Source organism: Anguilla anguilla, chromosome 13 (genome assembly GCF_013347855.1).
Source record: "Anguilla anguilla isolate fAngAng1 chromosome 13, fAngAng1.pri, whole genome shotgun sequence".
Classification (NCBI taxonomy): domain Eukaryota; kingdom Metazoa; phylum Chordata; class Actinopteri; order Anguilliformes; family Anguillidae; genus Anguilla; species Anguilla anguilla.
The window spans coordinates 40,073,901-40,095,137 of NC_049213.1; the positions used below are offsets into that span (position 1 = coordinate 40,073,901).

General features: G+C 47.3%; 1 protein-coding gene across 3 annotated transcripts in view; it reads left to right on the top strand.

Moving 5' to 3' along the window:
• LOC118211897 (copine-5-like) overlaps positions 1–21,237 on the top strand; it is a 137,665-nt gene that overhangs the window by 36,346 nt on the left and 80,082 nt on the right. For 2 of the 3 annotated variants that reach the window (XM_035389463.1, XM_035389464.1), the window contains 4 exons: positions 8,897–9,000; positions 10,658–10,697; positions 11,834–11,848; positions 11,986–12,062. In XM_035389463.1, the coding sequence (XP_035245354.1) occupies positions 8,897–9,000; positions 10,658–10,697; positions 11,834–11,848; positions 11,986–12,062 (236 nt within the window). The remainder of the gene's footprint in view (positions 1–8,896; positions 9,001–10,657; positions 10,698–11,833; positions 11,849–11,985; positions 12,063–21,237) is intronic. The other variant, XM_035389465.1, reaches the window with a different exon arrangement.

Here is a 21,237-nt window from a genome sequence, read left to right on the forward strand (position 1 = left end):
CATTTGGTGAACCAATGAAATACTCTCAAAAAGTGCAGACACCACCTTCTGGTCATATTGACAGGCTCAGTTACACCAGTCAAGATCAATAGAGCACAGAAAAGTCCCAAACAAATATGTATTTTACCCAGGTCTGCCCACAGTATATACTGATGGCATTCCGAGCGGACGATGTCTGACTGAAGTACGCTTAGCTCAGTCTCATCAAAAACATTTTCAGTGTTTAGCGCTAGTAGTTATGTAGCTCTTTCTTCACACCATTGTTGCCATCCCTTAGAGGAAGGAGCTGCTGAACTTCAGCCTCGCTATTGGACGTTTGCCAGATGACATCACATGTTAATTTGCATATATCCACCGCTTGCTCTGTTTCCCGTTGCTAATGAGATAAATCCGTATGTCACTCAGTCCTATTTTAGACAAAACTATTTGCAGATGAACACAAACAATGTCAAAGGCATAGACATGAAAAAGACAATCATCCACAGCAGCTTAGTGTTGGGAACACACTCCCGTCACTGAGCATAAGCCAGACTGGCTCTGGCTCCAGCCCTACCACACAAATCCCTCTTTTTTATATGTGGCTGTGCAAAGCTGGATTCTGTGTGTTTACAGGAAGGTAGAAGGAACAGAAATCCATGTATGTGAGGAGCGAGAGCCTGCAGTCATTGTAGGTATTTCTGGAAATGCTGAAGAGTGCCGTGAACGTGGGGTATGACATACCTGCCATGCCAAACAAGATCTGAATTAATCTGAAATGATTTTATTTCAACCGGTGCCATTCAGTGACCCGAGCAGGCGCCTGCCGTCTCTGGCCAAGCGGCAAATTCAATTTATCATTTGTGAAATATTATTTTTTTTTCCCCCCTTATCAGTACAATGGTAGTGTTGGAGATGAGCCTGGGTTTTTTCATGATTGTGTGTACGGGTCCCAGACTTTGCTGTATTAGATGAGCGACGCTATTGGCCCATGGGACAGCGGAAATGGCGGTAACATGCGGTGGCAGCGTTCATGTTGACGTCGTACAGTAACGGACAGCCCCCCCCCCCGCGTAACAGAGCAGACAGCGACAGCATTCGCGGTGACAGCTCTGTCTTTGAATGTGGCCATCCTGACAGCACACACAGGACTGGGGGCTTCATCGTGTATGGTCAAGAAAAGGTTCTGCCCTGAATTCAGTCCGGAAATCTCAGTTCACTCCAGCCCATTGTACTAAAAAAAAACATTTAAACTTAAGTTATTATATTTTCCTGATTGCGTCAGAATGACACACGTCATTGTAACGGGAAAACAGATTCCCGTGCGCAGCGCAATGCGGCCCGGGCTAGTTCCATTCTAGAATCGTCGAGCTAAGAACATTCTACATTCTATCATTGAGACATTCTTCGCCTTAAATGACTCTCCCGAAACGCGCCGGCGGCACGATCGCTGTGCCCTCTCGCGCTTGACACCTCTCAGACGCCGGAGCTGGAGCGGACGTCATTACACATTTTAACGGTCGTTTCTCCAGAGCGAAATTGGACTTGGACATTTTTCGGACGTGAATAAATGTGGATTAATGATAATGATGTACAATTTTAAGATGCGCTGGGAGCCGTTAAGTCTCTGTGCGTTTAGTGTCTCCTTGGCGATCGCGGCGGTGTGTGTTCATGGCTTGGGAGAGCCATTGACTTGTTAATGACGGCAGCCTTACTGAGCACTGTGATATCAGTGCTGCTAATGCTACGGATGCTCTCTGAGACATAACAATCAAAAAGTTAAAAAAAAAAAAAAATGTATTTGCCATTTCTTAATTCTTTCTTGCTGGAATTGGCCTTTATGTTCTATTGCTGACAAAGGAGTCCCTTTCCATTAATGCATGAGGCCTCTGGAGTATCGGGCCACCGGGAGATGGGAAGGGGAAGGAAAGAGAGAGCAGAGGAAAAATGAGAATTTGTGGTGTGAAAGAGAGCGGGAGACGACTGGGAAATGGAGAAAGAAGAGAGAGAAAGAGAGATAGAAGAAGAAGGAGGAGAGAGGAAAGCCACGGGGACAGGGGGGAAGTGGAAATGTGATCTTAGCACTAAAAGCCAAAAATTGATTTTGGCTGGGACAAAAAAAAATGTCTTGGATTCACAATTGCTTTCTCCACCCACTTTGGTTCTCCTGCTCTTTGCTGCAAATCAGAACTGAGTTTTCTGGTGACCTGTTTGGTCAAATGAAGGTAAAAAAAAGGAATGAAAAAGCACTGGAAGAGGATATGTTATGAGCAGATATTTCCTGGTCCAGGTTTACTTTCAGAGAAATCTTCAGACCAGGAGGCCACAGCGAATGTTCACTGGACGGGTATACTACCTGCAGAAGAACCCCTAAATGTATGCATTTTCATCTGCGCTAATATCCCAGTACTCTAGATACATGCATGAAATATCAGATTATGACTTAATAATTCATGCTTAATAAAGGGTTTATAACTACATTATACTTCCTTAAAATATATTGTTGTTTTATCATTCAATCAGTAAGATATTTAAAGATGTTAAGGTTTCACACACAAAGATACAAAGATATACAAAGCATATTTTAACATTTTGTACAGTATTTTCAATCTGTCCTCACTAACCTCTTTTGTAGCAATACATGTATTAGTATTAATTAGTTTTGAATGAATGAACAAAACTAAAATATCAAAGCATTTCAAACCTCCCATTTTTTTACACATGGAAGTGTGGTAACAGGACTGCACTATGACGATGAGATTATTTGCTGAGAATTCGGAGAGAACATCGCTTAAATAAAACACAGGGCTCTATTTTCTGATTGGCGCGTGAAGTGCTGCGAGCTTTTCGCTCTGCCAGAGTGGTTTTTCTCCTGGTGAAGAAGATCAAATACAAAATACATTTTACAGTTGAAAGTGGCTCTGAAAAGCAACATCATAAGAAAGATAAAAAATTTTTTAAGAGAACTAAACTTATTAACTAATTTAGGCCAGTACTCTATGTTCATTAGTTCATTAGTTGTCTCTCCCAAGCTAATTTAACATCATGGGGTGGTGCTCAATATCAAAGAAACCGATAAACATCCGGCCATGTTGTTGTTTTGTGCGGAGGGTGTATCATTAGGTGGCCTAAAAATAAAGTTCATATGTGGGTCACGCTGTCTGCTGAGAGACAAAACAATAACCAAGGAGAAAATCACCTGCAGCATCCGCCTGTGGGAACAGCTACTGCCCTCACCTGCAGCATCCCCCTATGGGAACAGCTACTGCCCTCACCTGCAGCATCCCCCTATGGGAACAGCTACTGCCCTCACCTGCAGCATCCGCTATGGGAACAGCTACTGCCCTCACCTGCAGCATCCACCTGTGGGAACAGCTACTGCCCTCACCTGCAGCATCCACCTATGGGAACAGCTAGTAAAGGCTTTTTATCTGCATTTTGTTCAATGGACTTAAGTGGACTTGATCCTGAGTTTGGTTACACTGTTGTAAGTCGCTCTGGATAAGAGCGTCAGCTAAATGCCTATAATGTAATGTAATGTAATGTAATGGAACAGCTACTGCCCTCACCTGCAGCATCCGCCCGTGGGAACAGCTACTGCCCTCACCTGCAGCATCCACCTGTGGGAACAGCTACTGCCCTTACCTGCAGCATCTGCCTATGGGAACAGCTACTGCCCTTACCTGCAGCATCTGCCTATGGGAACAGCTACTGCCCTCACCTGCAGCAACCGCCTATGGGAACAGCTACTGCCCTCACCTGCAGCATCCGGCTGTGGGAACAGCTACTGCCCTCACCTGCAGCATCTGCCTGTGGGAACAGCTACTGCCCTTACCTGCAGCATCCGCCTATGGGAACAGCTACTGCCCTCACCTGCAGCATCCGGCTGTGGGAACAGCTACTGCCCTCACCTGCAGCATCTGCCTGTGGGAACAGCTACTGCCCTCACCTGCAGCATCCGCCTATGGGAACAGCTACTGCCCTCACCTGCAGCATCCGCCTATGGGAACAGCTACTGCCCTCACCTGCAGCATCCGCCTATGGGAACAGCTACTGCCCTCACCTGCAGCATCCTCCTGTGGGAACAGCTACTGCCCTCACCTGCAGCATCCGCCTATGGGAACAGCTACTGCCCTCACCTGCAGCATCCGCCTATGGGAACAGCTACTGCCCTCACCTGCAGCAACCGCCTATGCGAACAGCTACTGCCCTCACCTGCAGCATCTGCCTATGCGAACAGCTACTGCCCTCACCTGCAGAATCCGCCTATGCGAACAGCTACTGCCCTCACCTGCAGAATCCGCCTATGGGAACAGCTACTGCCCTCCATCCCCCCAAACCAAGCTGATGCTTTTTTCCCCGCTAAAGGAAATCACTCATTTAAGGTTAAGTGCCAGTGTTGTGAATTAATGGAATCATGCTTTATATATATATATATATATATATATTTATTTATTTTTGAGTGATAGTTCATAGAGAGCCATTTTGTTGCTGTGAACGGGATCACTGGCATTGCCGTGATCTTCCCTGGTTTTGTTTTGTTTCATAAAATGATAAAAAGATATCGTTGTCATCATTTCTTAGTTATTGCATGTTTTAAATATTTGTCTACATGTTTAATGGGAAGTTAAAACTGGCCCATAATAAAAGTGTCGGCAATGATTTATTGAAATTCTGACTGAATAAAATTTTAACAAATCTAAGGTAATTTCTCTTAAGAGAATCGTTCAAATTCAGTTTTTGAAAAACATGACAGCCCACCACTCGCATGGAACACCTTTGTAGAAGCATCTGATTAGTATACTTTTATCCATGTCTTCTATTGCAAGTGGTAGAACTCGGAAATAGGCAGTGCACCATGCACAAAATTCACGGCTCTTAAAGAGAATGAAAAGAGGTCATTTGATTGGCTATGAATGAATTGAGCTGCAGCACATTCACTGATAGTCATCATAGTCCATCCCATTTTCTATCTGTGCCGTGCACATTCAGCTGTGTGCTCCTCACCTCCGGTCTCAACAGCACCACCGTTCACCAGCCAAGCCCAGTGCTCCCCCACGCCTCCTCACCATTGCCTGCATCATGTGGTACTGATTCTGGAAAACAGAGCTTTTAATTTCAGCCTTTCAGAATCTGAGTTGATGGTAAATATTCAACATAACCTGAAATGACTGTAGAAAGTAAATTGCAGGTTTGTTTTTCTCTGTATGATTCTGAACTCCGGGATGAAATATGCATACTTCACAGTGCATGAAATATGAAGCGCTTGAGTTACTGGCTAAGAAATTCAACCCTCACAGATATGTTCATGCTAATTAGCGATTATTCACCGAGCTTTCATGCAAGTTGACTCTGTATCTATCTTTTTGGGTGCTCATTGGTAATTGGCTTACTAATTTTGCAAGGATTTTGTTACTTTCAGTGACTGTTGAGTTGCTTCGCCTGTCTGATTTGTTTCGCTTGGCTGTGGGAGCTTTGAGATGAATTATTAAGCACAAGTGAGTTTGTAGACTCAACATTATTGAAAGCTTTGTTGTATTTGCTGAGGTTTTGGAGCAAGAGCTCTTGATTGTCCTGTTTATGTACTTGATGGGTTTGTTTTCACTTGCAGCTTCAGATGGAGAAGCAGGTTTAAAGTGGTGTTTAATTCATCCTTTGAAAAATGAGTGGTGAATTTTAATTGAGCTGAAAATAGAATATTATAGAGATCTGAGGAGTTGTCTTACTGTGAGAATGGTTTGAGTTTGTGATGAAACAATATCCAAGGTAGGTTTTTTGAGACCTTTGATTAAAAAGGTAAAATAATTCAGCACCTTTTCCATCTGCAGCACTTCCTCCCAGTTGCATATATATATATATATATATATATATATACTTCTGATAAGAGCCCAGAGTTTCTTTCATTTGCAGGGGGTGGAACTGTTGCAAGCAGAGGAGTGCAGTGTGAAATAATTTCTCCAGCTAAAATATGAAAAAACCTACAATCTGGAAGAGGTGTATATATATATATATATATATATATATATATGTATATATATATATATGTATATATATATATATTGTAGTTCAGGGCAAACCTTGCAATAATAAACCTTGCACAGGGGTGAAATTTTATAATTTTGTTTTTACGTATTAATTTGCATTCTTAAGCATGCAGGAAATGAATGGATTATTAACACAAAACACAAAGAACAGTATAAAATAACTAAAGTGCTCCTGAGCAAGTGTCAGTAGAGATGATGCAGTAGAGGTGGATATGGAACTAAATTCTAGAGGGAAAAGGTGGTTATTTTTGGCTTTACCACTTTTCTGAGCTCAAATATATCCGCAGTGGAGCATTAATAATGGCTTCTATAGGGAATAAATGTGGAGTGAGTGACTGAGCCGATCGTGCGTGCAGAATTACAGACTGTTAAACAAAAATCATGTCACTTAAAGGGGTGTAATTATACGTGGAGTCACACGTTTCCCCTGTTCAGGGGGTTCGATACACCGCTGAGCCTCCTGCAGTCACTGTTAGGTGAGAGAGGTTTTGAAATATGATATCTCAGATTTAGAGTCTTTGCTATATGTTTGTATATGAAATATGATATCTCAGATTTAGAGAGTCTTTGCTATATGTTTGTATATGAAATATGATATCTCAGATTTAGAGAGTCTTTGCTATATGTTTGTATATGAAATGTGATATCTCAGATTTAGAGAGTCTTTGCTATATGTTTGTATATGAAATATGATATCTCAGATTTAGAGAGTCTTTGCTATATGTTTGTATATGAAATATGACATCTCAGATTTAGAGAGTCTTTGCTATATGTTTGTATATGAAATATGACATCTCAGATTTAGAGAGTCTTTAATGCATGTCTGTGTATATACATGTGAATTTTTCACACACTGAATAAAGGAGGCTATATAAAATAAACAAAACTGATAATGACCTGGGTTATACGATCAATACAAAAGGAAAGTATTATTTTGATAGCAGTGCTGAGTCATCCTCTATCATGTTTCATGAGATATATAGTGAACATTTAGGGGGGTGGGGGCGGGGAGTCAGTTAACCATTTGGTTGATTTTGAGGTGCCCCTGGGATCATTGTCTTGGAGAAGGATCTATTAGCAATCAATACTGGTGGTTTTTGGCCAGAATGTCTTGGTAATTGCCAGAGATTCCTGAATCCAATGACCTTAATGTTATCTCTAGTTTCTTTCTCTATCTCTCTTTCTCTCTCTCCCTGTGTCTCTCTCTTGCTCTCACTCTTGCTCTCTCCTTCCCTCCCCCTCCCTCCCTTCACCAACTCCCCGGTCACTTCGTATTTACTTAATTTTCTTCTACCCAGTTTTTCCCCCTACAATGATCACATTGGATTACACCACACCACAATGTCACACTCTCCTAAACACTGAGCTTTACAACATCCTCATCCCACACACAACTCTCATTTAGCCGTAGACTCTCTGTATAATCCCCGCTGCCAATAAGCCACGTCATCCAAGGCCAACAACTTCCTCTCTCTTTCTCTTCTTTTTTAAATGAATCAAGTGAACACACATTCCTGTTCCTCTCCGACACACACTAAAGTTTCTTCTATTTAAAAACGCATACCTCCCTCTAGACCTCTGGCTCCTGTGGCTTAAATCTACTTCTGTCATCCTCTGGTAACGTCCAACCCAATCCTCCTGTCCTAAATGTTTGCAACCAGAATCTTACTTGTTGTTCTACAAAGACCTCAGGCCTCAGGGATCTTAGCATCCACAGCCCACGGCCCAAACTGGACCAGGCTTTGGTTCTGGCAGACCGCTCCGCCCTGGTGTGCGGGCCATTGCAGGGACGTGGCTTAGAAGGTCTACCCCTGACAGAGAGGTTCTGATTCCTGGCTGTAGCACACTTTGCACCCACGAGGCCCACCAGTGGTGGTGTGGCTGTGTACATTAGAGAAAGCATCCTGTGCTCCCGGATACTCGCCAAATCCAAGCCCAAGCAGTTAGAACTTCTCACTATCAGACTGATTCTTTCTCTTGTAATAACTCTATTCATATTGCTTATTGGTATCCCCCCCCCCCCCCCCCCAACCGTTTCTGGAATTACATGAACTCATCTTAGTGAATGCCCCTTACTTACTTACTTAAAATCTGAATGAAATCTTTTAGGTTAGCCTACCTCAACTGGAGTTTCTCAAAATCTCAAGAATGTATTCTCTCCCAGTTGGATGCTCTAAATCTCACCAAAATCACCAGCAACCCCACTCGGGTAGATGTTGAATGTTTTATTCCTTTATTACTTGAAGACAGAACGGCATACTTATTGGGGGTCAGAGGTCATGTTCCTTTTCATTTTAAGTTCAATGAAATCTGTGACATTTAATTTAAATCATTGCTTGAAAATCTTTATGTCTGTATAGTTAATTATTCTTGAGACCTGATGGTGAAACTAGTGGTTTGTGTCTTGCATGGAAGCCACTGCAGGCAGGAGATTTCAACTAAGTAAAAATCACAGCACTTTTTATACATTGCTACACTGCAAGGTAAAAATCACTAATTAGCCGCAAACACAGGATGGCCAGGGTACAGTTTGCTGAGAAGCACCTGAAAGAGCCTGCAGAGTTATGGATAGAGGTCTTTTAGACCGATGGGACCAAGATACACCTGTATCAGAGTGATGGCCAGGGAAATAATCACCATAATGTAACGTGACATATTTATACATATGTGTGATGCTTGTGTGACCAAGGGTATTTTTCTGGGCTGATATTCTGCTATGCTATTTATTTTCAGTCTTGTGTCTCATTTTCTCGATTCTGACTTTGTTTCTCTGGTTTGATCCTCGTTAATTTAAAGCTCCTTCCGGCTGCTGTTAAATTAAGAAGATTTAAAAAGCCGGCCTCTCTCCGTCTGTCTCCCGTCTCTTTTCGATTTAGTTTGGAAGGACAGAGGTGATCGACAACACGCTGAACCCAGACTTTGTCAGGAAGTACATCCTGGACTACTTCTTTGAGGAGAAGCAGAACCTTCGCTTTGACTTGTGAGTTGGCCCTTTTGACTCCGTCTCCCAGAATGCATCACTCTTGTGGATATGCCATTCTTGCCATTCTCACCCTACATCTACATCTTTCTCTACGACTTTAACTCTTTCTTTTCCACAGTGATTCCAGTCTTTATCTTTTCGTTACCCCTCTCTCTGTACTTTATTTCTGACATTACTGTTAGTCATCTGCATTTTGATCTGAATTTGATCTGTTTTTGTTGTAAGGCAGTTCTGTTTGTGTCGATCTCCTTCCTCTCTTCTGTAACGTGGAGAGCTGGGGCATTGCCATAATTTGAAAGTTGTTTTTTGCTGTTGAAGCAGACGTGCCTTTTTCCTCCTCAGTGTGTGGCCATTGAAGCGACGTCTGTTGAAAAGTCTCAGAATAGACTCTCTGATTCTTCTCATCTCTCAGACACAACCTTCTGTTTTTTTTTTTTTTTTAGCAGACTTTTCCAATTGCCAGAAAGGAAACTTTTCATTAACAAATAGGCACTTTTTTGTGTGTCTATTGTGTAAGTTTGCATCTACATCTCAGAAAGACAGACAGGCAGACAGACAGACAGACAGACAGACAGACATACAGACAGGCAGGCAGGCAGGCAGGCAGGCAGACAGACAGACAGACAGACAGACAGGCAGACAGGCAGGCAGACAGACAGATGGACAGACAGACAGACATACATACAGACATACAGACAGAGAGGCATGCAGACATACAGACAGGCAGGCAGGCAGGCAGGCAGACAGACAGGCATGCAGACATACAGACAGGCAGGCAGGCAGGCAGGCAGGCAGAAAGACAGATGGGCAGACATACAGACATACAGACAGACAGGCGTGCAGACATACAGACAGGCAGACAGGCAGGCAGGCAGGCAGGCAGACAGACAGATGGACAGACATACAGACAGACAGGCATGCAGACATACAGACAGGCAGGCAGGCAGGCAGGCAGACAGACAGATGGGCAGACATGCAGACATACAGACAGACAGACAGATAGACGGACAGACAGGCATGCAAACATTTCTGTGTAGTGTGTTATGAAGCGGTGCTCAGTTCAAACAGTGTCTATCTGCAGTGTAATTACTTTGGTAAAAAACATATGGACTCATGCAGTGTGCTGAAAAATCTTTACAAAGACAGAGGAGCCATCTGGCTGATCTCTGTAAATCCTGTTTATCAAAAATCACAATAAAACAATGAGATGTAACGCCCTAATAACGCTTCCGGCTTGAGCTCCCTTCTGCTTCTTCACAAACGAGTTCTCCTGCTGCTTGCTCAAGCTTGCTATGGTACTATATCTCCTACCAAGTTCCTTGTTTAAATAAGATAACTCTCTCTCTCTCTCTCCAACACACACACACACACACACACACAAGCTTTTCCTCCAGTAATTGCAAACCAAGCCTTGCACGGTCACGGTTCTGAGTTTATCCAGTTTTAATTACCCAATCTTATAATCACACTTTAAGCCAGCCCGCGAGCCCTTGAAATGGGGGGGCGGGGGGGGGGGGGGGGGGGGGGGGGGGGGGGGGGGGGGGGGAGGGGGGGGGGGGCGGGGGCGGGGGCGGGGGGGTGAAGATCAAGATTCTGAAGATATCAGAGGGCTGCTCCTGGCTTTGAGATTCTCCTGTCTGATTTTACTTCACAGATACGATGTTGATTCCAAAAGCCCCGACCTGTCCAAACATGTGAGTAGGGGAAGAAATATCCTCTGCAGTGAAGTCTTCAGTGTTGCCTTAACTCCAAAAAAGCACATTTTACTCTGATAAAGTGCTTTTTTTCCTGCTGGGGACACTTTAACATTAACACTGAACATTTTACTGGAGAATTAAAATGGCCTGCTGCATCCCCCTCTTAATGGAAGCTTTTATATTCAGATGCATGCTACTGCTTCGTGCAAATCATTCCCATTGACCTCACCAGGATTCCCAACAAAATCCATCCTGCAGTTATCCCTGGGAAATAAATGCGCTTTATTTCCACGCATTGTAATCTCCATACATTAAAATTAGTGGTATTTCATATGGCAATGTGTGCCTGTTTTATTATTAATATTCTTAATAATAATACAAATAAAATATTTGTTTATTTGGTATTTTATTTGTACTGTGAATTGATTTAGTAGATTTTATCATTTAGAATGTGTAATCATAAAGCATATGTTCACTTAATATCTCATATTTAGATTAGAGGTTGTGGTAAAAATCCATATATTATAATCATTAAAAGCTTTTTGAGCCCATGCTATCATGTTAAATGCCTTGTTTTATGAGGTGAAACGTCAGATAATCAGAGATTGTAACTCAGTAGTGTTACATTTGAAACTGTTTTATAAAGTGTTACGAACACGATCTGGATACAAAAAGCTTTGATAAAGACATCCATCCAAACAAGACTTCTGACATATATTTGGATTCACCTGACGGCTTGATTATTTCCATATATGCATGTCATACCTGTGTGTGTCTTTGTTTATAATTTATGGTTTTTAATTTAGAATCTTTTGAATGGCTCATGTTTATGGCTTTTAATTTAGAATATTTTTGAATGGCTCATGTTTATGGCTTTTAATTTAGAATCTTTTAAATTGCTCCTGGTGCTGTACGGCCTTGCATGCGTCCGTTTATTCCTTGACTACGAAAGGTTCCTCCCACTCTCTCTCTCTCTCTCTCTCTCTCTCTCTCTCTCTCTCTCTCTCTCTCTCTGTTGGGTTGTTGGGTCGTTGGGTCGTCGGGCCGTTGTTTGGGTTATTTTTGTCTTGTGCTTCCTGTCTCTTGACTTGTTCTGTTGTGTTGACTCTGCCGCCTGTGCTCCCCCCCGGAAGCCCCCCGACCAGAACGTACGTTTCCCGCTTCGGTGAATTTAATCCACGCACACAGAGCTTCTGCTGCTGTCTTTCACTCTGATGACCTCACATCCCCTCCCTCCCTTAACCCCCCCTCTCAACCCCCCCCCCCCCCCCCCCATCTCCAACAGGACTTCCTGGGCCAGATGTTCTGCACCTTGGGAGAGATCGTGGGCTCCCCTGCCAGTCGTCTGGAGAAGCCACTTGGGTGAGTAAGATGTGTGGATGATCTCAAGGTGCTTCAGTGAGGTTCATAGATCAGTGTTTTCGCAGTGTAATTATGTTTATGATCTCAAGGTGCTTCAGTGAGGTTCATGGATCAGTGTTTTTGCAGTGTAATGTTTATGATCTCAAGCCTTTTTGACTCACAGGCTGTGATCTGAAATCCTAAGGATGGCACCACTGCGTTGGGCGGTTCTTCTTCTGTTCTTTTGAATAAGCGAGGAAACGGTGCGATACGTTGCCCTGGCGTTTGGCGAGAGTGCGTAGATGGTGTTTGCATAAGCGACGTGTGAGGATGTGATTGGCTGCTGCGTCTCCTCTGATGTCACATGGAGAGTTCTCCGAGCTCGTCCGAGCTCCCGCCCTTCCGAAAGACGCCTCCCACACAGGTCTCTGTTCCTCCTCCAAAAGCTGCTCTCTCCTGCTCACCTGGAGCCAATTTACCCACAGATATTCATCAGCGTTGGCATGGAGACGCTAATATGCCTGTGTGTAAATAGTGCATGTGCATGCACGGCACTGCGTGTGCCTGTTTATGATCACTCTGTGTTCATGTCTGAGATTGTGTGTGAGTGTGTGTGTGTGTGTGTGTGTGTGTGTGCTTGGGTGTGAGTGTGTGTGTGTGTGTGTGTGTGTGTTTGGGTGTGAGTGTGTGTGTGTGAATGTGTGTGTGTGTGTGTGTGTGTGTATGTGTGTGTGCGTGCATGTGTGTTTGGGTGGGAGTATGTGTGTGTGTGTGTGTTAGTGCATGCGTGTGTGTTAGTGCGTGTGTGTTTGTGTGTAAAAACGTGCGTGTGTGTGTTTGGGTGTGATTGTGTGTGTGTGTGTGTACATGTGTGTTTGAGTGAGTGAGTGAGTGAGTGAGTGCGTATGCGTATGTGTATGCGTGTGCGTGTGCGTGCGCGTGTTTGTGTGTGTGTGTGCGTGTGTGTTTGGGTGTGAGTGTGTGTGTGTGTGTTTGGGTGTGAGTATGTGTGTGTGTGCGTGTGTGTGTTTGGGTGTGATTGTGTGTGTGTGTGTGTGTGTGTGTTTGGGTGTGAGTACGTGTGTGTGTGTTTGGGTATGTGTGTGTGTGTGTGTGTGTGTGTGCGTGTGTTTGGGTGTGAGTGTGTGTGTGTGTGTGTGTGAGTGTGTGTGTGTGTGTTTGAGTGTGAGTGTGTGTGTGTGCGTGTGTTTGGGTGTGAGTATGTGTGTGTGTGTGTGTGTGTGTGTGTGTGTTTGCGTGTGTTTGGGTGTGAGTATGTGTGTGTGTGTGTGTGTGTGTGTTTGAGTGTGAGTGTGTGTGTGTGCGTGTGTTTGGGTGTGAGTGTGTGTGTGTGTGTGTGTGTGTGTGTGTGTGCATGTGTGTTTGTATATTTCCCCAGAACCAGCCCGTGCTGATGGGGGGGGGGGGGGAGCAGAAGCAGCTCTGGCTGATATTCTCCGTCCAGATAATTCCGGTCATTAGCGGAGAGCCGCCACCGTAGCGCCGCTGATTGTCTCCATTGCCGTGGCGGCAGGACCGGCGGTAAATTAGCTGTGCTGTGTTTGAGCGTGCAAGCGGACGGGCCTCCCGCTCCACCCTCCTCCACCCTCCTCTACTCTCCTCTACCCTCCTCCACCCTCCTCTACCCTCCATTACCCTCCTCTACCATCCTCCACCCTCCTCCACCCTCCACTACCCTCCTCTACCCTCCTCCACCCTCCTCTACCCTCCATTACCCTCCTCCACCCTCCCCTACCCTCCATTACCCTCCTCCTCCCTCCTCTACCCTCCGCTACCCTCCTCCACCCTCCATTACCCACCGCTACCCTCCTCTACCCTCCTCCACCCTCCTCCACCCTCCTCCACCCTCCACTACCCTCCTCTACCCTCCTCCACCCTCCTCTACCCTCCATTACCCTCCTCTACCCTCCACTACCCTCCATTACCCTCCTCTACCCTCCTCTACCCTCCGCTACCCTCCTCTACCCTTCGCTACCCTCCTCTACCCTCCTCCACCCTCCCCTACCCTCATCTACCCTCCTCCACCCTCCTCCACCCTCCGCTACCCTCCATTACCCTCCTCTACCCTCCTCTACCCTCCTCTACCCTTCGCTACCCTCCTCTACCCTCCTCTACCCTCCTCCACCCTCCCCTACCCTCATCTACCCTCCTCCACCCTCCTCCACCCTCCTCTACCCTCCGCTACCCTCATCTACCCTCCTCCACCCTCCTCTACCCTCCTCTACCCTCCATTACCCTCCCCTACCCTCCTCTACCCTCCTCTACCCTCCTCTACCCTTCGCTACCCTCCTCTACCCTCCTCTACCCTCCTCCACCCTCCCCTACCCTCATCTACCCTCCTCCACCCTCCTCCACCCTCCTCTACCCTCCGCTACCCTCATCTACCCTCCTCCACCCTCCTCTACCCTCCTCTACCCTCCATTACCCTCCCCTACCCTCCTCTACCCTCCTCTACCCTCCTCTACCCTCCTCCACCCTCCCCTACCCTCCTCTACCCTCCTCCACCCTCCTCTACCCTCCTCTACCCTCCGCTACCCTTCTCTACCAAACAGCATGCTTTTATTACTGCTTTGGAAGGCAGTGCTTGAAACCCGGCAGGAACTAATGGGGAACAAATTAAGGGGACCCTGTGCCTGGGCTGAACTCGTCCCGGTTCTCTCCTTCCCGAGATTAAAAGCGTCTTTCTGCTCGTCGTGAGTCGGGTCGGCCCTGTTCTGCTCGGACGGATGGCGGTACGATCGCAGCGCGTGCGTATTTCTGCGATAATGGATCATGTTCATGTAGCGCTTTCCATTATCTCTGAGCACTTCACCTCCCCTCAGCCACCGTTGGTGTGCGCCCCCCCCCCCCCCCATTCTGGGTGATTCATGGTGGCCACACTCTGGCTGAGCTGGGGAGGGGGGCCACATCAGGACGCTTAAACTGTTGGATGATTAGGTGGCCGGGTTGAGAGAGACAGATTGGGTTCCTGGTGATGAGTGTCTGGGCCTCCTTAATGACCACAGCGAGACACGACCGCCCAGAACCAAGCCCAGCCCTGCTTAGCTTCAGTACTAACCAAGCCCAGCCCTGCTTAGCTTCAGTACTAACCAAGCCCAGCCCTGCTTAGCTTCAGTACTAACCAAGCCCAGCCCTGCTTAGCTTCAGTACTAACCAAGCCCAGCCCTGCTTAGCTTCAGTACTAACCAAGCCCAGCCCTGCTTAGCTTCAGTACTAACCAAGCCCAGCCCTGCTTAGCTTCAGTACTAACCAAGCCCAGCCCTGCTTAGCTTCAGTACTAACCAAGCCCAGCCCTGCTTAGCTTCAGTACTAACCAAGCCCAGCCCTGCTCAGCTTCAGTAATAACCAAGCCCAGCCCTGCTTAGCTTCAGTACTAACCAAGCCCAGCCCTGCTTAGCTTCAGTACTAACCAAGCCCAGCCCTGCTCAGCTTCAGTAATAACCAAGCCCAGCCCTGCTTAGCTTCAGTACTAACCAATCCCAGCCCTGCTCAGCTTCAGTACTAACCAATCCCAGCCTTGCTCAGCTTCAGTACTAACCAAGCCCAGCCCTGCTTAGGTTCAGTACTAACCAAGCCCAGCCCTGCTTAGCTTCAGTACTAACCAATCCCAGCCATGCTTAGCTTCAGTACTAACCAAGCCCAGCCCTGCTTAGCTTCAGTACTAACCAAGCCCAGCCCTGCTTAGCTTCAGTACTAACCAATCCCAGCCCTGCTTAGCTTCAGTCCTAACCAATCCCAGCCCTGCTTAGCTTCAGTCCTAACCAATCCCAGCCGTACTCAGGTTCAGGATCAGGGCACGTGATGCTAAGGCTGCTGACTCTCTGGTGAATCTCTGCTTTTCTCTCCTCCTCAGAGCTCTGCCTGTATTTCCCTTGTTTCTGAGCACAACACAGCCAAAGCCAAAAGAAACACAACAAAAAACAAAAGCTCGGCTTTGCCCTTGTGATGAATTTTGCATCAAAAGCGGCATCGTCCTAAACAACCTGTGCTGGAGAGAAGCCCAGAAGCACAAGCCTTCAGTTCCCTCTGTCTGGAAATATGTTAAGCATAGGCAGCAGGCCACTAGACTGTCTGTGAGAAGCAAGCAGACGGACAATAGAGTGTGGGTGCTCAGCAACCTCAAATCAAAGGCTTGAATGTATAAGTCAATAACGCCACTTAGTTCTGCTGATTATATTTGATTTGCAGTTTATTTGTAAATAAATGTTCTATGTTACATATTTGGCTCTTTATTCTAACGAGGGCTACTGATTAAATCTAGTGAAAATGCAGGTACTAGTAATGTCCTTCGAGATTAATCTTAATTGCTTATATTAATTGATTGCCTGGTGCTCTGTGATTGGAAACATGAGGTCAATAACACAGAATGTTGGAGTCATATTTTAATAGTCAGTCGCACTGCAGTACCTTTTGTCTTTACAGACCTCTCATGGGAGTCTGAATATGCTGGGAGTTGGCCAGGTGCATGGTCAGTGTGTGTGTGTGTAGGGAGTTAGCCAGGTGCATGGTCAGTGTGTGTGTGTAGGGAGTTAGCCAGGTCAGTGTGTGTGTGTGTGGCAGCTAGCCAGGTGCATGGTCAGTGTGTGTGTGTGTGTGTGGGAGTTAGCCAGGTGCATGGTCAGTGTGTGTGTGTGTATAGGGAGTTAGCCAGGTGCATGGGCAGTGTGTGTGTTTGGGAGTATAGCCAGGTCAGTGTGTGTGTAGGGAGTTAGCCAGGTGCATGATCAGTGTGTGTGTTTGGGAGTTAGCCAGGTCAGTGTGTGTGTTTGGGAGTTAGCCAGGTGCATGGTCAGTGTGTGTGTTTGGGAGTATAGCCAGGTCAGTGTGTGTGTGCAGGGAGTTAACCAGGTGCATGGTCAGTGTGTGTGTGTAGGGAGTTGGCCAGGTGCATGGTCAGTGTGTGTGTTTGGGAGTTAGCCAGGTGCATGGTCAGTGTGTGTGTTTGGGAGTATAGCCAGGTCAGTGTGTGTGTGCAGGGAGTTAACCAGGTGCATGGTCAGGGTGTGTGTGTAGGGAGTTGGCCAGGTGCATGGTCAGTGTGTGTGTTTGGGAGTTAGCCAGGTCAGTGTGTGTGTTTGGGAGTTAGCCAGGTGCATGATCAGTGTGTGTGTTTGGGAGTTAGCCAGGTCAGTGTGTGTGTGTAGGGAGTTAGCCAGGTGCATGGTCAGTGTGTGTGTTTGGGAGTTAGCCAGGTCAGTGTGTGTGTTTGGGAGTATAGCCAGGTCAGTGTGTGTGTGGCTGGAGTGTGTTGGTGAGAGTGGGTGAGGGCCAGCCTGCACACGCGGTTGTGATGACAGGCTTAGCTCACGCCCCCAGGCCTCGTCGGCACGCTCACAGAAATGAGGTTCGGGTTCTGGGCCTGGGGGGCGCGAGCGGAACCGAAGGAAGCCGAGGTGATGATCTGGGAGTTCAGCGGAGTTAATCAGCGCCAGCGAGGCTCTTTCCCTTCAGCGAGGCCGGCCTGGTCCAGCCGCTCGTTACGCTGTAATAACAGGGGCCTGCTTCCCTGCTTCGCCCGTCATTACTGCCTCCAGAACCACCCCTGCATTCCGTCTCCTTCTGCTTGCACTCCGCAGAATAAAGAACTGTTTATGTGTGATCCAGGAATAGGCCGCACCGGCTTGTTTTAGGGAGTAAGTTGGACTGTTGTATCTGTCAGTAACGGTCTTAGGTTGAGTCCCTTCTGCCCGATCTGGATCAGGTCTGCTTAGGGTAAGTCCCTTGCGCTCGATCTGGATCAGGTCTGCTTAGGTTGAGTCCCTTCTGCCCGATCTGGATCAGGTCTGCTTAGGTTGAGTCCCTTGCGCCCGATCTGGATCAGGTCTGGCAAACGTGTCATTTCTCTCTCCACTTCACTGGGAACTGGAATACATCCATCACTAGAACTGAGTACATGGGAATATGCTGTACACATTTGGAGATCATATTTATTGCTGTATTTCAAAGCAGTGTCAACATTTTTCCAAGCGGAAATAGTTAATATATTTATGCGTATGTGACGTGTTACAATGTCTGGGTATATTTTGTTTTAAAATATTGCTGTGCATTTGATTTCTGTACGGGATAAAACCTGCTGATGTGAACCTGTCTCCTCTAATGAACCTAATTACATACACGTGTTCCATAATTAAGGGCATAATTAAGAGCACCAGCATGATGTAAAATTAGTTTTAAAGCGCTTACGTCGTTAAACTCCCTGCCCTCTGAGTCCCTGAACATGACGCCTGGTTTTCTGCCCGTGTCCAATTTTGAGCAGTGGGCGTATTTTGAGCAGTGGGCACATTTTGGGCAGTGGGTGTATTTTGGGCAGTGGGCACATTTTGGGCAGTGGGCACTGACGAGATCAGACGGAATCAGCTCTCTGTGGTTTAATCGGTTTTTTTCTCTGAGCTGTGGAGAGTTGGCTCCACCTCTGTCTGATCGCTGGATCACCTGTTTTTCTCTTTCTGTCTCTCCGGGTCTCGCTTTCTCGCACCCGCTCAGTTCGGTACCACGCCCCCCCCCCCCCACCCCCCCGGTGGAGAGAGAGAGGGAGATAAAAGTGCTCTACCTGCGTGCTGGTTGTACGCCCCCCCCCCCCGCCCCCCCGTCACGGATAGGTTGTGTCTCCTGTAATCTGGAGGAGATGGAAGTCTGTGTTAATCACCGGGGAGATGTTTCTGATTGGCAGAGAGGGCTGCTGGAGACGCGTCTGATTGGACGCGCTAATGCAGGCGGGGATTGTCTGATTGGCGGATAGGTAAACAGCACCTAAAGGGGGGGGGGGTGTATGGGGGGTTGTGTGGAGGAGGGAGTGTGCGGGGGGTGGGGGGGATGTTGATGGCCTGGCGATGGGGGTCAGCTGGGGTAGAGGCGGTTTTGTCTGCGGGAAATGGAATGGAAGAGACGGGTGATGTGGCCTGTATTATCAGTTGAAGGGGGCGGGGGGGCGTTTGAGGCCCTGGCGCCGGGGGCAGCGGGTGGACGTGAGGGGGGGGCGGGGGCGGGGGTTGTTTGAGGCCCTGGCAGCTGGGGGCACTGGGTGTCCATGAAGGAGGCGGTTTTGTCTGAGTGAAACAGAATGGAAGAGACGGGTGATGGGACCGGTATTATCAGCCGAGGCGTGTGGGGGGTGTGACGTTTGAGGCCCTGGCGATCGGTGGAGGGGGGGGGGGGTGCGGTGATGGGGCGGTATTAGCAGTTGAGGGGGGGGGAGGGGGGGTGCTGTAGGTCAGGGATAACTCCATCACTTACCTGCTGCTTCAGATTCACACCTCTTCCAGTCAGAACTCTGTTAGGATACATGCATTACCTGTGTGGAACACTTACATGAAAATGAGTGTGTGTGTGTGGTGTGTTAAACCCACTGTGTGTGTATGTGTGTGTGTGTGTGTGTGTGTGGTGTGTTAAACCCTGTGTGTGTGTGTGTGTGTGCTGTGTGGTGCGTCAGACCAGGTGTGTGTGTGTGTGTGTTAAACCCCCTGTGTGTGTGTGTGTTAAACCCCCTGTGTGTGTTTTGTGTGTTTAACCCAGTATGTATGTGTGTGTGTGTGTGTGTGTTAAACCCAGTCTGTTTGGTGACCCAGTGCTTGTCATGGTGGATCAGACTCCCTGAGGATATGAGTGCATTAGCAGAGTAAATATGCTTGGCTTTTGAGTGCTGGGGCTGCACTGAAATTCAAGTTTTAAAATCTTTATTTGTATAGCGCTTTTTACAGAGAACTGTCACAAAGACGTTTTACTGAGTAGCAAGGCAAGAGACAGAGCAAAAAGAGCAAACACCAGGCCTGAACCCCCTAAAAGCAAGTACATGAGGTAAAAAAAATGTCCAGGGGGGAGAAAACCCTCAAATGGTGGCGAGAAAAAACTCCCCAATGGGATGAAATCTTGAGAGGAACCCAGCTATAAAGGGGGAGCCCCTCCTCCACTGGCCGGCCTGGTGTAAATGCTACAAGGGAACTATCACAGCAAATAAAATGGGTTAAGCAGCCTAAAGTTGAGGTGATAGCTGACTAGAATAACAGAAGACCAAATGGTGTAGTTCAGTGTGGTGCAGTTTAGAGGAGCCGGATGATGGATCTGGAGCTCCAGGCTGCGTCAGGGCATGGGCAGGGCAGGAACAGGACTGGAGAGGAAGAGGGCAGGGCAGGAGCAGGACTGGGGGGAACAGGGCTGTTGAGGAACAGGACTGGGGAGGAAGAGGGCTGGGGGGGAACAGGACTGGAGAGGAACAGGACTGGGGAGGAAGAGGGCTGGGGGGGAACAGGACTGGAGAGGAACAGGACTGGGGAGGAAGAGGGCTGGGGGGAACAGGACTGGGGAGGAAGAGGACTGGGGGGGAACAGGACTGAGGACTGGGGGGGAACAGGACTGAAGTCTGGCTGAAATGGGTGGAGTCATAGTCATGAAATAAAGTGCTGTCATAATCATATACATCTGCCTTATTTCCCTCTGATACTGCACATCCAGGCTGTGAGAGCTTCTGTAATTTAATTATGAAAGCCCAGCCGCGCAGGCATCTCTCCCCTGTGGCACTGAGCGAATGTTCCTCCTTCTCACTCAGACAGTGCGAATCCTGCGTGCTGTACCAGGATCCGCTGGTGACAGACAGGGGCATCGGACGCTCCTCTCGCCAAATTGATTCATCAGAGGCTGACGGGACCTCGCTGAACCGGCGCCAGCCTGCTAAAATGGCGGCTTGACAGATGGTGTCATGTGTTCGCTCAGCGGACAACCAGCCAATGAGTGACACTGAGATCAGGAGACAAAGCCTTAGGCCGCGGTAGGGGGGGGAAGATAAAAACGACCGTGGTGTGTTTTTTTTTTTTTTTTTTGGGCTTCTCCCAGTATCAAAGGCTTGCATTTGGTGGCCAGTACTGTGTAGGGGCATTACCTTGGAAGCCTCTCTGGCTTCGTTTGTGTTCTTCACTGATGTTAAAAATCTCCCTTCCCCATGTTTGAGAGGGCAAGCCAGGCGGAAGTTCTAAAAAGGTTCGCTGATCGCGCTGGAACGCTGCTGGAGCGGTCTGTGGAAGAGGCTCGCTATTTCCTGCACAGCGCAAAGAGCACTTTCACTGCAAACTTCATTATCCGTAATCGCTGAGACGTCTGTGGCGGGGGTGAAGGGAGGGCGGTAACTAAGGTTTCAGTTGCTAGGTAACTTTGCTCAGCTAATGCTTAAAGGGAGGAGGAGGGG